This window comes from Drosophila hydei, unplaced genomic scaffold (assembly GCF_003285905.1).
Source record: "Drosophila hydei strain 15085-1641.00,03,60 unplaced genomic scaffold, DhydRS2 tig00008128-arrow-arrow-pilon, whole genome shotgun sequence".
NCBI lineage: Eukaryota > Metazoa > Arthropoda > Insecta > Diptera > Drosophilidae > Drosophila > Drosophila hydei.
In genome coordinates, this window is record NW_022045838.1 from 1,639,268 (window position 1) to 1,655,577 (window position 16,310).

A 16,310-nucleotide genomic window follows, 5' to 3' on the forward strand; every position below is an offset into this window, starting at 1 on the left:
CTTAATAATTACCTATTTTATTTTATTTATTTTTTAAGTGATTTATTGTGTTTTTGTTTTTTTTTTTTAAATTTTTCTTTATTTTATATTATATATCAAAATTTTTAATTTTAATTTTTTTCTTTTAAATTCTTAATTTTTTATTATTTTTTATATTTATGATTATTTTTCAAAATTCTGTTCATTTAATATTTATGTAGAAATATAATGTCAATAAGAAATACATGTTTGTTTTTTAATATTCTAAGATGCTTATAAAAAGGCTTACCAAATGCGATCAAAAATAAGCTCACATAATTGTATTATTTCAAATACACTCCAAAATTTATATTTAACATTAACAAAGAAAGACAATTTGAATGGAACGGAAACCCCAAGCCCATATGCTCTTATCTTATACATAAGAACAAGTTTCTAAAGAAACGAGTTGCATCCGCTCTTTGAATGATAAAGTATTTGCTTTTAATACGCCTTCTTTTGTATATTTTGTATATGAATATACATACATACATACATATATGTATATTTTGCATTAATATATACTTCACACAAACGCTGTGCAAAACCCAAAAATGTAGTCTTAAGTGTAATCAATATTGCAGTAGCTGCTAGTGAATCACCAATTGTTGATGTCTATTTTATGGCTAAATAATTTTATTATTTCCATATTTTTTTTATAAAGTTATTTTCCGACTAACTTAAGGCTAATTACCATTTTGCATAATTCATAATGATTTTTATGTATATATAATTTTTTTAATTTTTACTGTTAAATCACTTTTTAATTTGCCGCAAATGTGTATATGTACACAGATACATATCTATATACATACCTAGCAACAATTTGTTATTGCCTTTCGATTTTATAAACACGCAATGGTTTTTTGTTGCATATTTTGTTTAGCTCGTTCAATTAACTATTTTATGCTACGCTTACAAAGTGCCAGTGGGTATACTATATTTATAAATAACAGGCTGACATAATCGCTTCAAAGAAAACACAAAAGTCGTAAGCAATTGAGCAATTGACAGAGTAGCGCGAAGTCGATAAGTCCCTTTTCTTAGTTCGTTACTCTAACACCTTTTCGCAGTCTAGACTTAATTTATGAGTGTCAAGATGACTCCTTATGCATATATACATATATATATATACATAAACAGTTAACAGTAGAGTCACTAATCAATAGCAATAAGCTGAAAAGCTCTAATATGTTTAATGATCAGCTCAAATATATTTTTATAAAAAATATCTATGCATAATTTATATTTGTGGAGTCATCTATATAATGCATATTAGTTAGTATTTTAAGCAGAGTATTGTGCAGTCGATAATAGCCAACTGTAAATTCGTATTTTTCGTTTTGCTCTTACATCTGTTCGCAAACTTATATAGTGTATATATTCACCTTGTAAACAAAGTTCTACAGAATAGATTACACTCGATTGGAAAGCTCTATAATACTTACTTTCTTCGGTTTCATCTTTTGACATTCAGAGCTGTCAAGTCGTGATTAAAGGTACGAAATATATACATATATGTATGTTGTAGCGTTACTCATATTATTATTGTTCGGCATTGCTTTAGCGCAGAGTTTCGAATACACTTAGATCTCAAATCCAACTGAGCTGTGTCAGCCTCTTACAGGGATGCCAACCCTCCGTCTTTTTACGTAGATCTCCGTATTTTAAAGGGCATGTAAAGAGACTAGAACTACGTACTTTTTAAAAAAATTTCAAAATACTTTAACTATGAGGAAGGGGTACCGCCAAACAATTTTTGGCGTTATATTTCAAATGTTAAAAAGCGAAATTTAACCCAGATGTTTCCAATTTTGAAGGGGCTTACTCAAAAATTGCTTATTTTTCCACATAGCAGTGCTAATGTTGAGCGACTATATTCTGAAATTAAATTAATTAAATTAAAACTAATAGTAGAAATAAGTTAGAAACGAACACTATAAAAGGTTTACTTCACACAAAAAGTGGGTTAATGGAAAACTTAGAGCCTTCTGATAACCACCTGAAATACCTTAATAAAAATATGTATAAATTTTTGTAAAATTCGTACATTAATGTGTATAAACAATTTGAACAATGTAATTTTCTTTTTAAAACGTCAACAGAAATTAATAACAATGAGGTACAAAGTCAGATAATTTACAAATTTATTGTTTTATTCATTATTTTTATTGTTTTTAAATTTTTAAAAAATTTACGTAGATCTACACTTGCCAGAAAAACTATGCGTACAGGCCTAAGGAGCGACTTTGATTGAGAATAAATATGATAAATAATAGTATATTTATCAATATTATATTTTTTAATGGAAAACAATTTAATAACACACATTTATCAACAATTTTTTTTTATTATATTATACAGTTTATTTTTTTATATTTAAAATAAAAAATAAAAAAAATACACTTAGAAAAAGTATGCGTACAAACTAACAACCTACTGTTCTGTACGTATTTCAGCAGAATTGTGCTACGGAAAAACACGCAGATTTTGGAGCCAGCTCAAATTTTGAGTTGGCATCCCTGGTCTCTTATCCCTTGTGTCTTCCATCGAGCCACGCTCGGCGACAGCTTCTGTAGCTGTTGAAATTATGTTATCTATGAAAATGCTCGAAGAACATATTACCACCACGCGCCTGCAAGGCGCCTGTACATTTCAACTACCTACTCTCCGACATATATATATATATATATATATATATATATATATATATATAGATAAAGCTTAACTAAAAGCATATAGCCCATGTCTGCGTCTAATAGTTATGAAGAGTATTGTGAAATTGAAAATTAATTTTGCTTTAGCCAAGAAGACTTTAAAAAGTCTTTTACATATAAATATATAATATGCACAAATGTATATTATTTAAATTTAAACTATATACAGGGTAGCGCGCAGTCATTCTCAATGTTTCTACAATTTGTTTTTCTTATCTTTCATCTGTTTCGCGGTTTCGCAGGCAAAACTTAAGCAAACATGATGCAGCATCAACTTGATTTGAAATAAGTATTGGAATGGCTGACAAGAGGCCGTTGCTGGAGTACGCGGACGATGTTGAGGCCACGGATGGCTGTCAGAATGTCCAGGAGCCGGCCTTGTCGGGCATCGGCTTTAAGCCTGGCCAGGCGCCGACGCTCTTCTGGTATTTTCGTCAAATTGTGCTGCGACGCAAGCTGCTGCTCGGCTTGTTGCTGATGTTCGTGTTCTCCTACTTTTTGATTGGGCCAGCAGATGTGCTCGACCTGGACAACATACAGGTGCATCACCAGTCGAATGTCCTGGACATGGAAGGTATTTGAGTAGTTTGATCGACGAATATCCTTGTAGATTTGTATATGTTCTCCATCTTTGTTTGTTTGTTGTTTGTTTACTTTTCTGTTGGTACTCGCTTTTTGTGTTCTCTGCATGATTCGCCCCACAATTTGCCCGTCCACCCAACCAACCAACCACACAACTTGTCGTGTTCAGCTGTCAATTCGAACGCAACCACAACGCCACAGCTTAACCTAACCATCGAGCTTTCCACTAATCAGCTGATTGATCCGCCCACCCCTTTGCCAAAAGGCTATCTCGTATACAGCAACCACTGCAGAATCGTGGATCTGGATCCCTATAAGCGTGAGATGATGCGTCACTTCAAGCGTGTCGCCTACAAAGCCTGCAAGTCCCAACCACCACTCACCAGCATCCACTACAATGCGACTGCTCAGCGCTATGTGCTGAACATCGATGCCTTCGCCCTGGCCAACGCGAAGAAGAGCAGCAAGCTCAGGTGCTGCTACATGGGCGTGGAGCGTGCCAGCGAGATGGATGTCAACTATACGCCTTGCGAGAAATTCAAGAGTGGCGCACAATTGGCCAATACGACAGACAGCATTATAGTCAAGTGTAAGTCGGAGCGGGAGCAGGTCTATATCAATGGACATCCCACCATACCGGAGCGATATGCCGTGCGACAGCGACTCGAGAAGTGGGCACACAAAGATCGAGGTAAGCGTGTGCCCAGCGTTCTGATGATAGGCATCGACAGCATCTCGAGAGTGAATCTCATCCGTGCAATGCCCAAGACAGCGCAGTATCTGTACGACAACGATTGGTTCGAGCTGGCGGGCTACAATAAGGTAAGCTCAGCAATTAATCCAGATCGAATCACAGCTGAAGTCTAACTCCATCACAGATCGATGACAACACATTCCCCAACATAATGGCACTGATGGTGGGCTACAATCTGTCGACTGCCATGAAGCACTGTAGTCCCTATACGATAAATGGCCTGGACAAGTGCGACTTCCTCTGGAAGCTATTCCAGCGGCATGGCTATGTGACGGCCTATGGCGAGGATGCGATTAAGATCAATACCTTCAACTATATGAAGAAGGGCTTTCAGCAACCACCCGTGGACCATTATTTACGTCCGTATTTATATGCGGCGGAGAAGCAGCTCGGTGGCAACAGTGTGCTCGGCATGCCCCATTGCGTGGGCTATGCGACGGAGGCGGAGCACGTCTACAACTATGCTCAGGAGTTTGCAAGGCGCTATCACAACGACAGCTTCTTTGGCTTCTTCTGGACGAACACGCACAGCCACAGCGACATCTCACAGACGAGCTCCATGGATGAGTACTTGAGAGGATATCTTCAGCGACTGGTGGACCAGGGCACCATGGAGAATAGTATCGTCGTCTTCTTTAGTGATCATGGCTTACGCTTTGGACCAACACGTTCCACCTGGTCAGGTCACCTGGAGGAGCGATTGCCATTCCTGTTCATCTGGCTGCCTGAATTTGTTAGAAAAGCACATCCAGAGTTTGTGGAGGCACTGCGTCTCAACCGCAATCGCCTGACCACGCCCTACGATCTGCACTTGACACTGAAGCACGTACTCTCGCTGACGGGCCGGGTTGACAGCCAGGAGGATCTGGGTGGGGCCAAGGATTGTTCGCAGTGCCAGAGCCTATTGCTGCCTGTTCCGCTGAGTCGTAGCTGCGAGGATGTTGGCATTGAGGATCACTGGTGCACGTGCTGGGCCTACGACAGCGTTTACAAGAACTCCAAGATAGCGCGACAGCTGGCCAAGCGCGTGGTGCGCTACCTGAACGACTATGTGAGCAGCTTCCGCAATGGCAGCATGGCACATCTCTGCCAGCCGCTGTCGCTGCAGAGCATGAGCGCCGCCTACAAGGCGCATCCGAATGATGATGATCCCAGCCATATAGAGATCTATTGGCTCATCTTCTATACCGCGCCCAACAAGGCGCTCTACGAGGCAACAGTGCGCTACAATAAGCTGCTTCCGGAGGACGAGAATTTGCTAGTGACCGGCTCTGTGAGTCGTCTCAACATGTACAACGGCGAGGCGGATTGCATGAATGACTTTACCATCAAAAAGTATTGCTATTGCAAGCACAAAGGAGGCTGAAGGAGATCGGGCCTCCCACATTGTGGATATTATGATTGTTTAGGCTTAAGCCCCCAAGTGCCGTTATTCGTAGTTGTTAAGGGCTTAACGTAGTAGCTCCTCTCTCTATATCTAATCATTAAAAAGACTCGGAACATTTCCAGAGCAGCAACGTGATAATATTTACTTACACACATATATATATAGATAACATGTACATAACTCAGAAGAAACACTATATCTACGAGGTTAGCCCAAATAAATAGCTAAACGTTGCGTTAAGTGTAAAATGTATCGATCTACCCTCGCATTACCCTTTTTGCTCACTCAACTAGCTTCCACTATTTCTACATTACGTATGTGTACATAGATCTAAACTCTACAACCAATTCCCAATTTGTATCGTTCAAAAGAGATTTGCCAAGTTTTCAATTATTATAAATTTTACATAGATTATATATATTACTTAAGTTTCTCGTATCAAATACACATAATTATAGTTAAAGTCATACTGAATACATATATGTTACATTCATAGAATTGTCTAATTAATTAATTAGTGAAAGCAAAGAAAATCGATGTATCCTAAAAATTACAAGCAACCAATTTTTTATTCCGAATGGCAACAGAATAGCGAAAAAAATATATACAAGAAATTTCTGTATGGACTTCCAAAAATGTTTGTCTCGAGGATGGCAATTTCAAATTTATTGTGAGCGTTGTCAGGTAAGAAAGTTGTCAGTTGACTAAAATTTAAACTGCATATGCACGGAATATATATATATATACACATATATATATGTATATATATATATACATATATATATATATATATAGATATGTATATATGTATAGGCATATATATATTTATATATTTACATATATGAATATACGATATATAGTTTGTAGAAAATTGTGTTTCGTTTGGCTTTCTTCTTTTATCGCTATATATTTTTTATATTATACTTGTAATTTGTCAATTAGCGGTTATTGCAATTCTCTTCTTCAGCTCACAGTTGGCCCAATATATATATTATCCAATAGAATATTATTTTGATCTTGAGCTATTTTCGTTTTAAAATATTTCCTCGTCTCCTTTGTATATTGTTTGGTCTGTTTGGTTATATATTATTGTTTATATGTTCCATATTTTACGATTCTATTTTCGAACTGTTATTTGTTTTTGTTTTAGTTTTTGTTGTTGTTGTTGTTTTTTTTTTTTTTTGAATAGATAACATCGGATTTCTCGGCTTACGGGGCGCTCAACGCTGATATTGCAGACTAATGACTTTCTCCTTAAAGTTGTAATTGCACAACATGTTCTTCAGAGACTTAAAGAATTTGGTTAATGGACTGTGCCGTTGCAGGCCAAGGGCATCGCTTGGCATTGGCTGCAGTTCCAGACGCAGCTCCTTGTAGTCCTCACCAATTATCACCGAGAAACGTCCGCTCAGATTGACAGCATAGCTCGCATTCGCAGGACGCGTTTTGATGAACTCGATGGTCTGCTGCAGCTGTTGTGCAAAGAAGGATTGCTTCGTGGAGCGTTGAAAGTTGCGCGCACTCCAAGTATCGAGCGAGGTATTGATCAGCCATGTATAATGTTGCGGCAGTGGATGAGGCTCGGCGATCAGTTGGCTCTCCTCAACTGGCTCGATCAGCTTCAAATTTAAGCCATATATATTGACTAGAATATCCTTGATCGCATCCACATAGCATAAAACCCAATAGTAAAAAATTGTATGCGTTGCATTCGTCTTTTTGCTTAGAAAATCCGCACGCAAACTCTTCAAATCATTGTTTGTGGGTTTCAGTATGTGTACATGCGACATGGGTGAGGCATTCTCGGAGCTTGTCGAGGATAACCTTTCTTTGGGTTTAGCATTTGTTTCAGCCGGCAATTCCGTTGACATAGCTGCGATGGCAGGAAGTGTCGTCTTTGTTGCAGCAACAAGTGGCGTTATTTTCTCTTTTGCTGCTTTTGCTGCGGGTGTCGACTTTTCTGCAGCTTCAACTACAATCTTGGCTATTGTCTCCGCTTTGGCTTTCTCTTTCTCCGGATGCTGCTCTTTACACGGCACTTGCTTGCGCACCTTGGCTGGGTGGCCCTGCTCTATTCTTTGTCCTTGCAACAGTTGCTCGGCCAGACCAAATAGCAGATATTCATAAAGTTTGGCGGGCGTTGAGACCATCTTCTTATCACTACAAGCTCGATGTGCCAATGCCAAACATTCGCGCAGATAACACAGATTCGTTATGGATATCGACTGGCCCACATTGTGTTGCATCTCGAAGGGATCCTGCACGCAAACGCAACGTTGATTCTGGAACGGTTCTGGCTGCTCGCCCGTCGCCTTGGCCATCGCATGCAGCTGCTGTTCATACTCGGGAAATGAGCCAGGCACCGAAAAAGCTGATTCCAGATCCAGTGCACAGCCCAAATAGGGCGATAACAATTTCCTCTCAAAGTCCATTTGATTGTATAGCTCAAAGAACTGGGAGATCAGGTCCAGGGTGGTCAAGCTGGCCGGTATTGGACGCACCTGCTGAAGGCTGTAGCCATAGTTGACGCCCATGACTTCGAGGACCGGACAACGGGTCTGCAGCTGCTTGATGGACGGTAATTGCTTCTGCTGTTGCATGCTAAAGATGATGAGGGTGATCAAGCAGTAGCTGGTCATGCTGCCGCTGCCAATGACCTTCAGCTTCTTGGCCCACAATTTGAGGAATAAGAAGAGTTCACGCATACGCACGTCCCTGCCCAGCAGTTCAGCTACAAAGCGCGAGTTGTACGTGCTATTCGGGCTGGACATATTAATATCCAGGCTTAATCCGCTTAAGACATGCTTGCAGCGTATGATAGGCACACGGGCATGCCGGATAGCAAACACATTCTGAAAGCATTCACTGCGGCGCAAAAAATTGTAAATCTTGTTGAACAATTGGCGGCTGGACACGCCATTCGAGCTGGCGTCCGTTTGCTCCAAGAACAAATCAATGTCACTATCTACAGAACAAGAGCATCAGAGAACTGGAAGACGATAGTCGGGAATGGGCAGTACGAACCTTTTAAAGCCAACCCCGTCACAAGTGAGCCGAAGGGATATACTTTTACTCTACCGTGTAACTGTTTTTGTAGAGTGTCTCGCACCTGGGAGAAGCAAGCCGACAGCTCATTGCAATTGCCCGAATAGAACGCCAACACCGCACGCAAATGCTGTCCAGCCGGTGCCTGGGCCAGTGCCGCCTTCAGTACCCGGCGTTCGCATTGGATTTGCTCGCTGGCAAATAGCTTTGTGATTGCATCCAGGCATTTGCGTAGCTTTTTCTGCGGCTTTATTGTGTGCTTAAGCAGCTCGTGTGCCAGGCAATCCTGTAATGTTTTGAAGGTCGCTTCGCACACTTTGCAGTGCACCGAATCGTCCTGGGACGGCCTTGTGCGAGTCTCCAAGTCGCTCATTTCTGTAAAAACCAAATTTTAAAAGCAACTGATTAAAACACAAACTTAGTACATTTTATTTACGGGACACATTTGAACTAAAGTCTAAAGCACAGCACATGTGACATGTGCATAGACATATATACACATAAAGAAATCGAATCGGCCTGGATCAGAAGGATAACGATTTGTTCGTTCGTCTATCGATCACACGCTGAAAATAACCTGGAGCAATGCAGCCAGCAATGCCAGCGCAAAGTATCACATTGTTACTGGAACGATACAGTTCCAGCTGATCCGCAAGCACCTTGGCCACGTCCAAATAGATGAGCACCTGGCAATCGCTGCGAAAACCGCTTACCACGACTTCACCCCGCCCTCTGAGCACTGCAAAGTGTACGTGATTGCGTTGCATACGCTTCAAGCCCTCCGTCTTGATGTGCTCCCAGTTCTTATAGTAAGTGCCATGGACCACAGCCTCAGGTAGCTGGGAGATGCTGCTGATGCGCTCCATGCAGGCCTCTGCCTGCACAGCTGTAAGCGAATGGCCCTGATTCGCGCGTATCTCGTCAGCACCCGTTAAGGGATTACAACGCAACTGGTACCGCTGCTTGGCATCTCCTGCAACGATTTCCCGCAATTTTTCCATGCTGTATTGGGCGCCGAAGCGCGGATGCTGTAAAATATCTGCGACGCAGACATACCCATCTGGCTGTATTGTGAATCCCTCTTTTTGTGCGCCATGACGCAGCAACCAAGATAACTGTTTACTCAATTGCACATTCGACTGGTGTTTTGTCATAATTGCCAATTACTCACTTGCGTAAATTTTCAATTTTGTACGAAGCTAAAACATTTCGCAAATAATCCCGAAGCAAATGTCGATAAGTTTATCGATAACAACAATTGTTGCGCTATACCATAGAGAGCTGCACTATCGCATAGACTGTGACCTCACAGTTCAACAGCTCAATACAATTTGAATTCAAGATTTTTTGACTTCATTATATATAATTACATTTTTATAATTATAGTATGTATTTTACTTTAATACCACTGAGTTATGAACAAATTTAATGCACTTCCTTAGCATAAGTTAATTTTCTTCTCCACATAAATACTTTCCGCCTATCGTTCGTTACCTTATACAGCATGATCCATGCTACTACTGTAGTGCCGGCTTTATCAACAATTGGACTTGCACAGCATTTCGAAATTCTTGTTATTTCATAATTATGCGTATTTTGGTACTTTATGGCAGTCAAACTGGCACCGCCCAAGATGTGGCCGAACAGATATGGCGTGAGTCACGTCAATGGGGCTTTCATGGACCGGTGCTGGCTCTTGAGGACTACAATATTCAACAGCTGGTCGAAGAACGTCTCGTTATCTTCGTGGTAGCCACCACGGGCGATGGCATGGAGCCCGACAATATGAAGCAAGCCTGGCGCTTCCTACTCAAACGCAGCCTGCCCAGCCACTCGCTGAGTGGTCTACAATTTGCGTGCCTGGGACTGGGAGACTCCAGTTATTCCAAATTCAATTATGCAGCCAAAAAGCTGCACAAGCGTCTGCTGAATCTTGGCGCCACGTCGATTTGTCCCTTGGGCTTATGTGATGATCAACATGACTATGGCCATTTGGGCACATCGCTGACCTGGACAGCGGAGCTATGGAAGACACTGAGTAATACTTTGGCTGTGCGCAAGCAAAAGGAGTCGATACAAGTGAAAAGGTGGAACGTGCGAGTGCTTGGACAGGAACCTTCTCTGGATGATGAGCGCCTGCTTTGGACACAGCGACAGGAGGCACACGTGTTCAAGTTAGCTGAAAATACACGCACCACAGCCGAGGATCATTTCCAGGATGTGCGTTTGTTGCGACTCAACAGAAGCACAGAGAACCCTACGTGGCAACCCGGCGATGTACTCGAAGTCCAGCCACAAAATAGTAGTGAACTTGTCAAAGACTTCTTTGATCTGCTAAAGGAACATCAACTTGACTTCGGTGCCGCCACCGTGGTAGAAGTGAGCAGTGCTCACGAGGATTTGCCTTTGCCTTTGGCCTACTCCAAACCACTCTCACTGCAGCAGGCGGCGAAGTATATTTGGGATCTGAGTGCCAGGCCGCGACAGCGGTTGCTTGAGGTGCTCGCACAGAACTGTGACGATGAAATGGAGCGCGAGAAGCTGTTGGAATTTTGCAGTGCTGAGGGTCTGGACGATCTGATATCGTATGTAAACAGGCCACGTCGCATGCTGTTGGAGCTGTTGCAGGACTTTCGGCATGCCATGGCCAAACTGACGATTTCCCAGCTATTCGAGATGATGCCTATAATACAAACGCGCAGCTTTTCCATTGCATCTGACCAATCTGCCAACACTCTTGACTTGCTCGTAGCTGTCGTTAACTATAAGACCATAATGCATACTCCACGCTTGGGTCTGTGCTCCAATTGGTTGAAGGACTTAGAAGCGGGCGTGGAATTACGGGCTGCCATCAAACCGGGCACCATGACCTGGCCTAAGGAGCACCAGACGCCGCTAATCATGATCGGACCTGGCACAGGAATTGCGCCCTTTCGCAGCATTATCCAGCATCGTTTGCACTTGCAGCAGTTGGGCCACATTGTGGGTTCTCTTGTTGTCTTCTTTGGCTGTCGTAACCAGTCAAAGGACTACCACTTCATGGAAGACTTTAAGGCATGGCAGGCCAATAACAGCGTGGAGGTGCATGTGGCCTTCTCGCGTGACCAGGAGAATAAAGTGTACGTGCAGCATCTGATCAAGGAGCACGGCTCACATTTGGCTCAACTAATTAGGGAACAGATTGCCTTTATCTATGTGGCAGGCAGCTCCAACAATATGCCAAAAGCGGTCAGAGAAGCATTTATTGAAGCGCTGGACAACGATGCGCTCTACATGGAGCAACTGATTAAACAGCGACGATATCAAGAGGAAACATGGGCTTGAGCACAAAAACTGATCAAAGGAGTCAACGACTCTTGCACGCAATAGACAAAAGTTTCAAGTTTCTTAGTTTCTATTTGTTGGACGGATATGTATAAACATCACGTGTTGAATTAAATATAGGCTAGCATTTTAAATTATACTGTTCCTAAACAACTAAAGAGCATTGTACTTTATGTTATTCAAAAATCTTTCAGCAGCAAATCCGACGAGGTGCGACAGAACGGACAATGACCCTTCTGCAAGACCTGCAGCTCGAAATCCTCTGCATAGAATAGCTGAAAAAATACGCATGAATTATAAATGGGAAACTTAGCCATCGGCATCTCAATCTTACTAGCAAACACTCCGAGCAGTAAGTGACCTGCAGATCGGGCAATATGTTACGGTAATATATGTTGCGTATAAGCTTATCCTGTCGCTTAAGTATTAGCACATGGTTGGGATCTATAGCGCGCAAGGCATTGCGATCCAAGCTCAAGGGCAGCGCGCTGGCCACATCTTCGTTAAAGGGATCCGCATCATCGGCATTCTTAGCAGGTGCCAAAAGCAAACGTTCCGCCTCGGCATCGCTGATGTCCACCTCCGGATGGAATTGTACTAAAGGCAAAATTTCTGCAAGGCGGGAAAGGAATTATAATCATAGTTGCATTTTTGTTTGGCTTCACTAACTCACCAAATGAGACGAATGAAAAGATATAGTCTTGTCTGCAGGTGGGACAAATATTGTTATTTAAATGCTGACTGTAATTGGAGCACTTGTAGCACAAGGGCAGCAGTTCTTCGGGATCATTGAAGCCACTCTTGCAGGCCTTGCTATTCAGGAAATTCAGCTGTAGATAGACGACAAATATTATGAAATGACTTTGATTATGTATGTGTAAACGCACATCGATTTGTTCCTGAACGCCCACAGGTGGCTTAAGCGATTGCAAACGCTTGTTGACCAGCAGACACAGCTTGTTTGCCTGCAACAGTTTGGCCTGCTTGGCCAGCGTGAACAGGACCGAGCTGTAAGTGTATAACAAAAAGTATTTTACAGACATATATATTTATATATATAGATTCGACATACAACATGCTGACGCCTTTTGGGGGGCCTTTGTTCTCCACTTCATTGAATATGAAGCGGCTCACATTGAAGAGGCTAACAGGTGAGTGGGTGGTAAATGGTTCCTTCATATAGTTAAAGATGACACTGTAGGCATAGTAGACCTTCGCGATGCGCAAATGGTTTTTGTACTCGTTCAGATGATGATCTATGGCATTTTGCTCACTGCAGGAAGAGAGAAAATTTTAAATTTTAAATTTTACAAGATATATAAAATATAGGATTAGCAAGCATACGGTTTCTCGTGGTAGATGTCCAGATACTGTTTAGCCAGCAGCCAGTAAAAGTAGCTGGCATCCAGGTAACGCTTCTCGACAATGGCCGTGTTGCTCAACTGCTTCAGCAAACGATTTGCATCCTTTGTGCGACCAGCTTTTAGGTATGCTGCGCGATAAAAGAAAAATTAATATTAAATTTAGAGTATTGAAGCATCTAGCCTTACCCTGGTGCGCTTCTATAAACTGATCTGTTTCTGCTAGCCACTGTGCATGCTGGTAATGTACAGTGGGCAGCAATTCTGGCAAAGCTTCGGCCAAGCGAAATGCTTCAGGCCAATCCTGTACCTCGACATGCAGTTGCACCACTTGAGCCTCGTCGCCCAGCTTCTTGAACATTTCAGCAGCAAGTGGCAAGGCTTTTAAGGTCTTAAGATTCTGGGCAACCGATAGCACAGCATCGCGTTCGCTCAGGCTCAGACGGCGGCCAATGTCGTACAGACTGGAAACAGAAATATAAAATAAGTGAAATATAGAGTCAACAAGACTATGGGACATAGCTTACACATCGGCCCAGCCCTGTTCAGCGACAATGTCTATAGCCTTTTGATGTTCGCCAGCGGAGAGCAGCAGCTCAGCAGCTGCGCGAGGTTCTTTCACGGAGTATGCCCACTCTGCACGCTTGCGTACGAGTTCACGTTTCTCTGCTTCGCTGCCATCTTTCAGATACTCCTGTGCCAGGTCGAACATGCGCAGATCCGTATACATTTCGAGCGCACGAGAGGTTTGATTGCACTTGAGAAACAAGCGTGCAGCCTCTTTGAATTTGCCCGCAAAAGCACAGCTCTCGCCGAGCAGCACCTCCTTGGGCACTGTAGCGCGCTGCTGTTGCTCACGCAGCTCGCTGATGAGCTGCAGCCAAGGCAAATTGCGCACCTTGACATAAGCATCGCGTGCAATGTTTATGTGCAGCGCTTCGAGAGCAGATTGGGCCAGACCCTCCCAATCGCTGATAGTGACGCCAAGGCAGGCCACCTGGTACGCCTCGCTGGAGGCACGAGAAGCAATGGATTAGCTTAGGTTCTTCTTTACGAAAGTCAATGCTTACTCAAACAAGCCCGCCTCGATGAACTGCCACATGGTGGCTCCAAGAGCCAGCGGAGTGTTGTGCATTATGTTGCCACGCAGACAAAATGCCGTTGCACCACACAAGCCCACCACTACGCCGTGCATATTCTGTGGTGCCCTGGGCGGCAGATTGCCCACACGCACGCTTAATCCTCCCGTGGTGTGCGTGTAGCAGAGCATTGTATCCAAATGCGTGTTCCAAGTGACGCTATTCACACCCACATCCTGGTAGAGTATTGTATCGTTGAGCAAATCGCGCACCACCAGCCGCCCAGCGTCATCGACGACCGCAATTTTGCTGCGATTCGCATTGATGTCCAAGCAACGCACCGCAGACACCGCCGTCGTAATCAGCAAAGGCAACGAATTGTTCAGAAAGATGCGAAAAACTTGTCCGTTCTTCAGACCCACCATGAGGCCCTCACGACCCGGCGGACCGCCTGTTACTTTGATATAACGTATAAACGAGTCCATGATCCATTCACGTAGCAATGCTCCATCAAAGTCCAGGCACTGCAGCCGCTTCTCCTGGCACAAGACAATATTCAGACCGCAGACAACAAGCAGACTGCAATCGAACTTCTGTTGAATCTTCTCCTTGACTTTGTAGTGCATGGGCTGGTTCTCTGTGGAGCTGAGTTCGTAGAGCACCACACGCTCTGGCAGCTGCACGGCCAGGCGGTTTCTATAGATGGCTATCTTCTGGACGAGATCGCGGCACTTGATGCGCACCTTCTGGCCCGAAATCAGATGCTGAATGATCACGTCGCACATGTTCTCACGAAAGGCATAGCGCTCCCGGTACAAAGCATGCACCGTGCTTGAGGCTATGTTGAAGCAGGCCAGCGTGCCATCCTGACAGCCTATGGTGTAGGACTGTCCATTTGGATGTATTGCCACCGACCAGATCCACGAGTCGAAGCCATCTCCAAGGGTGCCCAGGCGAACGCCATCGCGTGTAAAGAAGTGCAAGCTGCCGGTGCAGCCGCCAACCACACAGAACTCGCCATTGGGAAAGTATTGCATACAGAGCGGATCAAATCCTAGAGCACGCTCCTTGCCAATCACCTGGCCGCTGAGCGTGTGAAAGGACAACGTCTGTGCCCAATCGGCAACGGCAATGGTGTCCACGCTGCCAGCGCCATTGGCTGGACAGCATTGCACGCTAAATACGGAGCTGCTCGAGCCACCTGGACGATCAATGCGACTCTTTTCCTCACCCAGTTTACTGCGTATGGAGATGCTTCCATTTGCTAAGCCCAGGATCAAATACTGTCCATCGTTCGTCCAGGCACAGCCATTAACGCGCCAACCTATTTTATACTTCTGCACAGCCTTCTGATCCGCTGACCAGAAGGCAAAGTCCGAGGTGGAGCAGGAGGCCAAGTGGTGCGAAACGGGATTGAAGCACATGCACTGAATTGAGTCGCCGTGGCTATTAAGAGGAAATAGCTTAATCTTGTCCTACATTAATCTTGTATAGAGACTTACGAGTACTTGAGCAGCCCCTCCAGCTGTGGCGACCACACGATGACCATCTTATCGGCGGCGCCGCTAGCAAAGCGTTTGCCATCGCGTGAGTAAACCACCGAATTGACAATATCCTTGTGAGCCTTCAAAGTATTCAACAACGAACCGTCGTTTGGATTATAGATGAGCAGGCGTTCACCCGCCGCCACCACCAATTGACTGCCATCGGGCGCATAGCAAGCTGAATGTACGCTGGAAAAGAAGTGAAAAAATCTAGTTGGGGCAACAGGTGTTTATTTCTTTTCCAGCTCTAGTTGCCTTACCTGGTATTCTCGTCTTTGGCATTCGGAAATTCGATGCGCTCTAACCATTTCAGCACGCCACGCATTTTCTTTAATTTATAGCAGCTGCATAATCTCAATTTTTTACATTTTATTTATGTTTTGTTTGGGCCAAAACAATTGCTGCCATGGCAACCAAACAGACAGGTAGTCGATAACAGTAATTAATCGCCAAAGAGAGCTGTGGCCGCATTAGTACTTGATGACAGCGCGAATCTATC

The 16,310-nt window shown here is 43.6% G+C and overlaps 4 protein-coding genes across 6 annotated transcripts; 2 read left to right on the forward strand and 2 right to left on the reverse strand.

Annotated features, from left to right (window-relative positions):
- The first annotated feature begins 3,156 nt into the window (after positions 1-3,156).
- On the forward strand, positions 3,157-5,951 carry LOC111601557. The gene is made up of 3 exons (XM_023318199.2): positions 3,157-3,309; positions 3,487-4,139; positions 4,196-5,951. The coding sequence occupies exons 1-3, from the start codon at positions 3,213-3,215 to the stop codon at positions 5,435-5,437; spliced, it is 1,992 nt and encodes a 663-aa protein (XP_023173967.2). The 5' UTR covers positions 3,157-3,212; the 3' UTR covers positions 5,438-5,951.
- A 383-nt stretch (positions 5,952-6,334) lies between these two features.
- LOC111601576 lies at positions 6,335-9,751 on the reverse strand. 3 transcript variants are annotated; one of them, XM_023318229.2, is made up of 3 exons: positions 9,675-9,751; positions 8,483-8,878; positions 6,335-8,423 (listed from the first exon to the last, which is right to left on the reverse strand). In XM_023318229.2, the coding sequence occupies exons 2-3, from the start codon at positions 8,874-8,876 to the stop codon at positions 6,679-6,681; spliced, it is 2,139 nt and encodes a 712-aa protein (XP_023173997.2). In that variant the 5' UTR covers positions 8,877-8,878; positions 9,675-9,751; the 3' UTR covers positions 6,335-6,678. The 3 variants fall into 3 exon arrangements, with proteins under 3 accessions (XP_023173997.2, XP_023173995.2, XP_023173996.2); XM_023318227.2 differs by lacking the exon at positions 9,675-9,751 and adding an exon at positions 9,560-9,629; XM_023318228.2 differs by lacking the exon at positions 9,675-9,751 and adding an exon at positions 8,940-9,043.
- A 209-nt stretch (positions 9,752-9,960) lies between these two features.
- On the forward strand, positions 9,961-11,976 carry LOC111601553 (NADPH-dependent diflavin oxidoreductase 1). Its single transcript, XM_023318195.2, has one exon. The coding sequence runs from the start codon at positions 10,091-10,093 to the stop codon at positions 11,825-11,827; it is 1,737 nt and encodes a 578-aa protein (XP_023173963.2). The 5' UTR covers positions 9,961-10,090; the 3' UTR covers positions 11,828-11,976.
- Positions 11,977-11,992: 16 nt separating this feature from the next.
- Positions 11,993-16,292, reverse strand: LOC111601552 (intraflagellar transport protein 122 homolog). Its single transcript, XM_023318194.2, has 11 exons — positions 16,072-16,292; positions 15,770-16,000; positions 14,259-15,713; positions 13,716-14,198; positions 13,378-13,652; positions 13,172-13,319; positions 12,900-13,100; positions 12,715-12,835; positions 12,501-12,657; positions 12,162-12,439; positions 11,993-12,102 (listed from the first exon to the last, which is right to left on the reverse strand). Exons 1-11 carry the CDS (start codon positions 16,134-16,136, stop codon positions 12,007-12,009), a joined length of 3,510 nt encoding a protein of 1,169 aa, XP_023173962.2. The 5' UTR covers positions 16,137-16,292; the 3' UTR covers positions 11,993-12,006.
- Between the last annotated feature and the right edge of the window lie 18 nt (positions 16,293-16,310).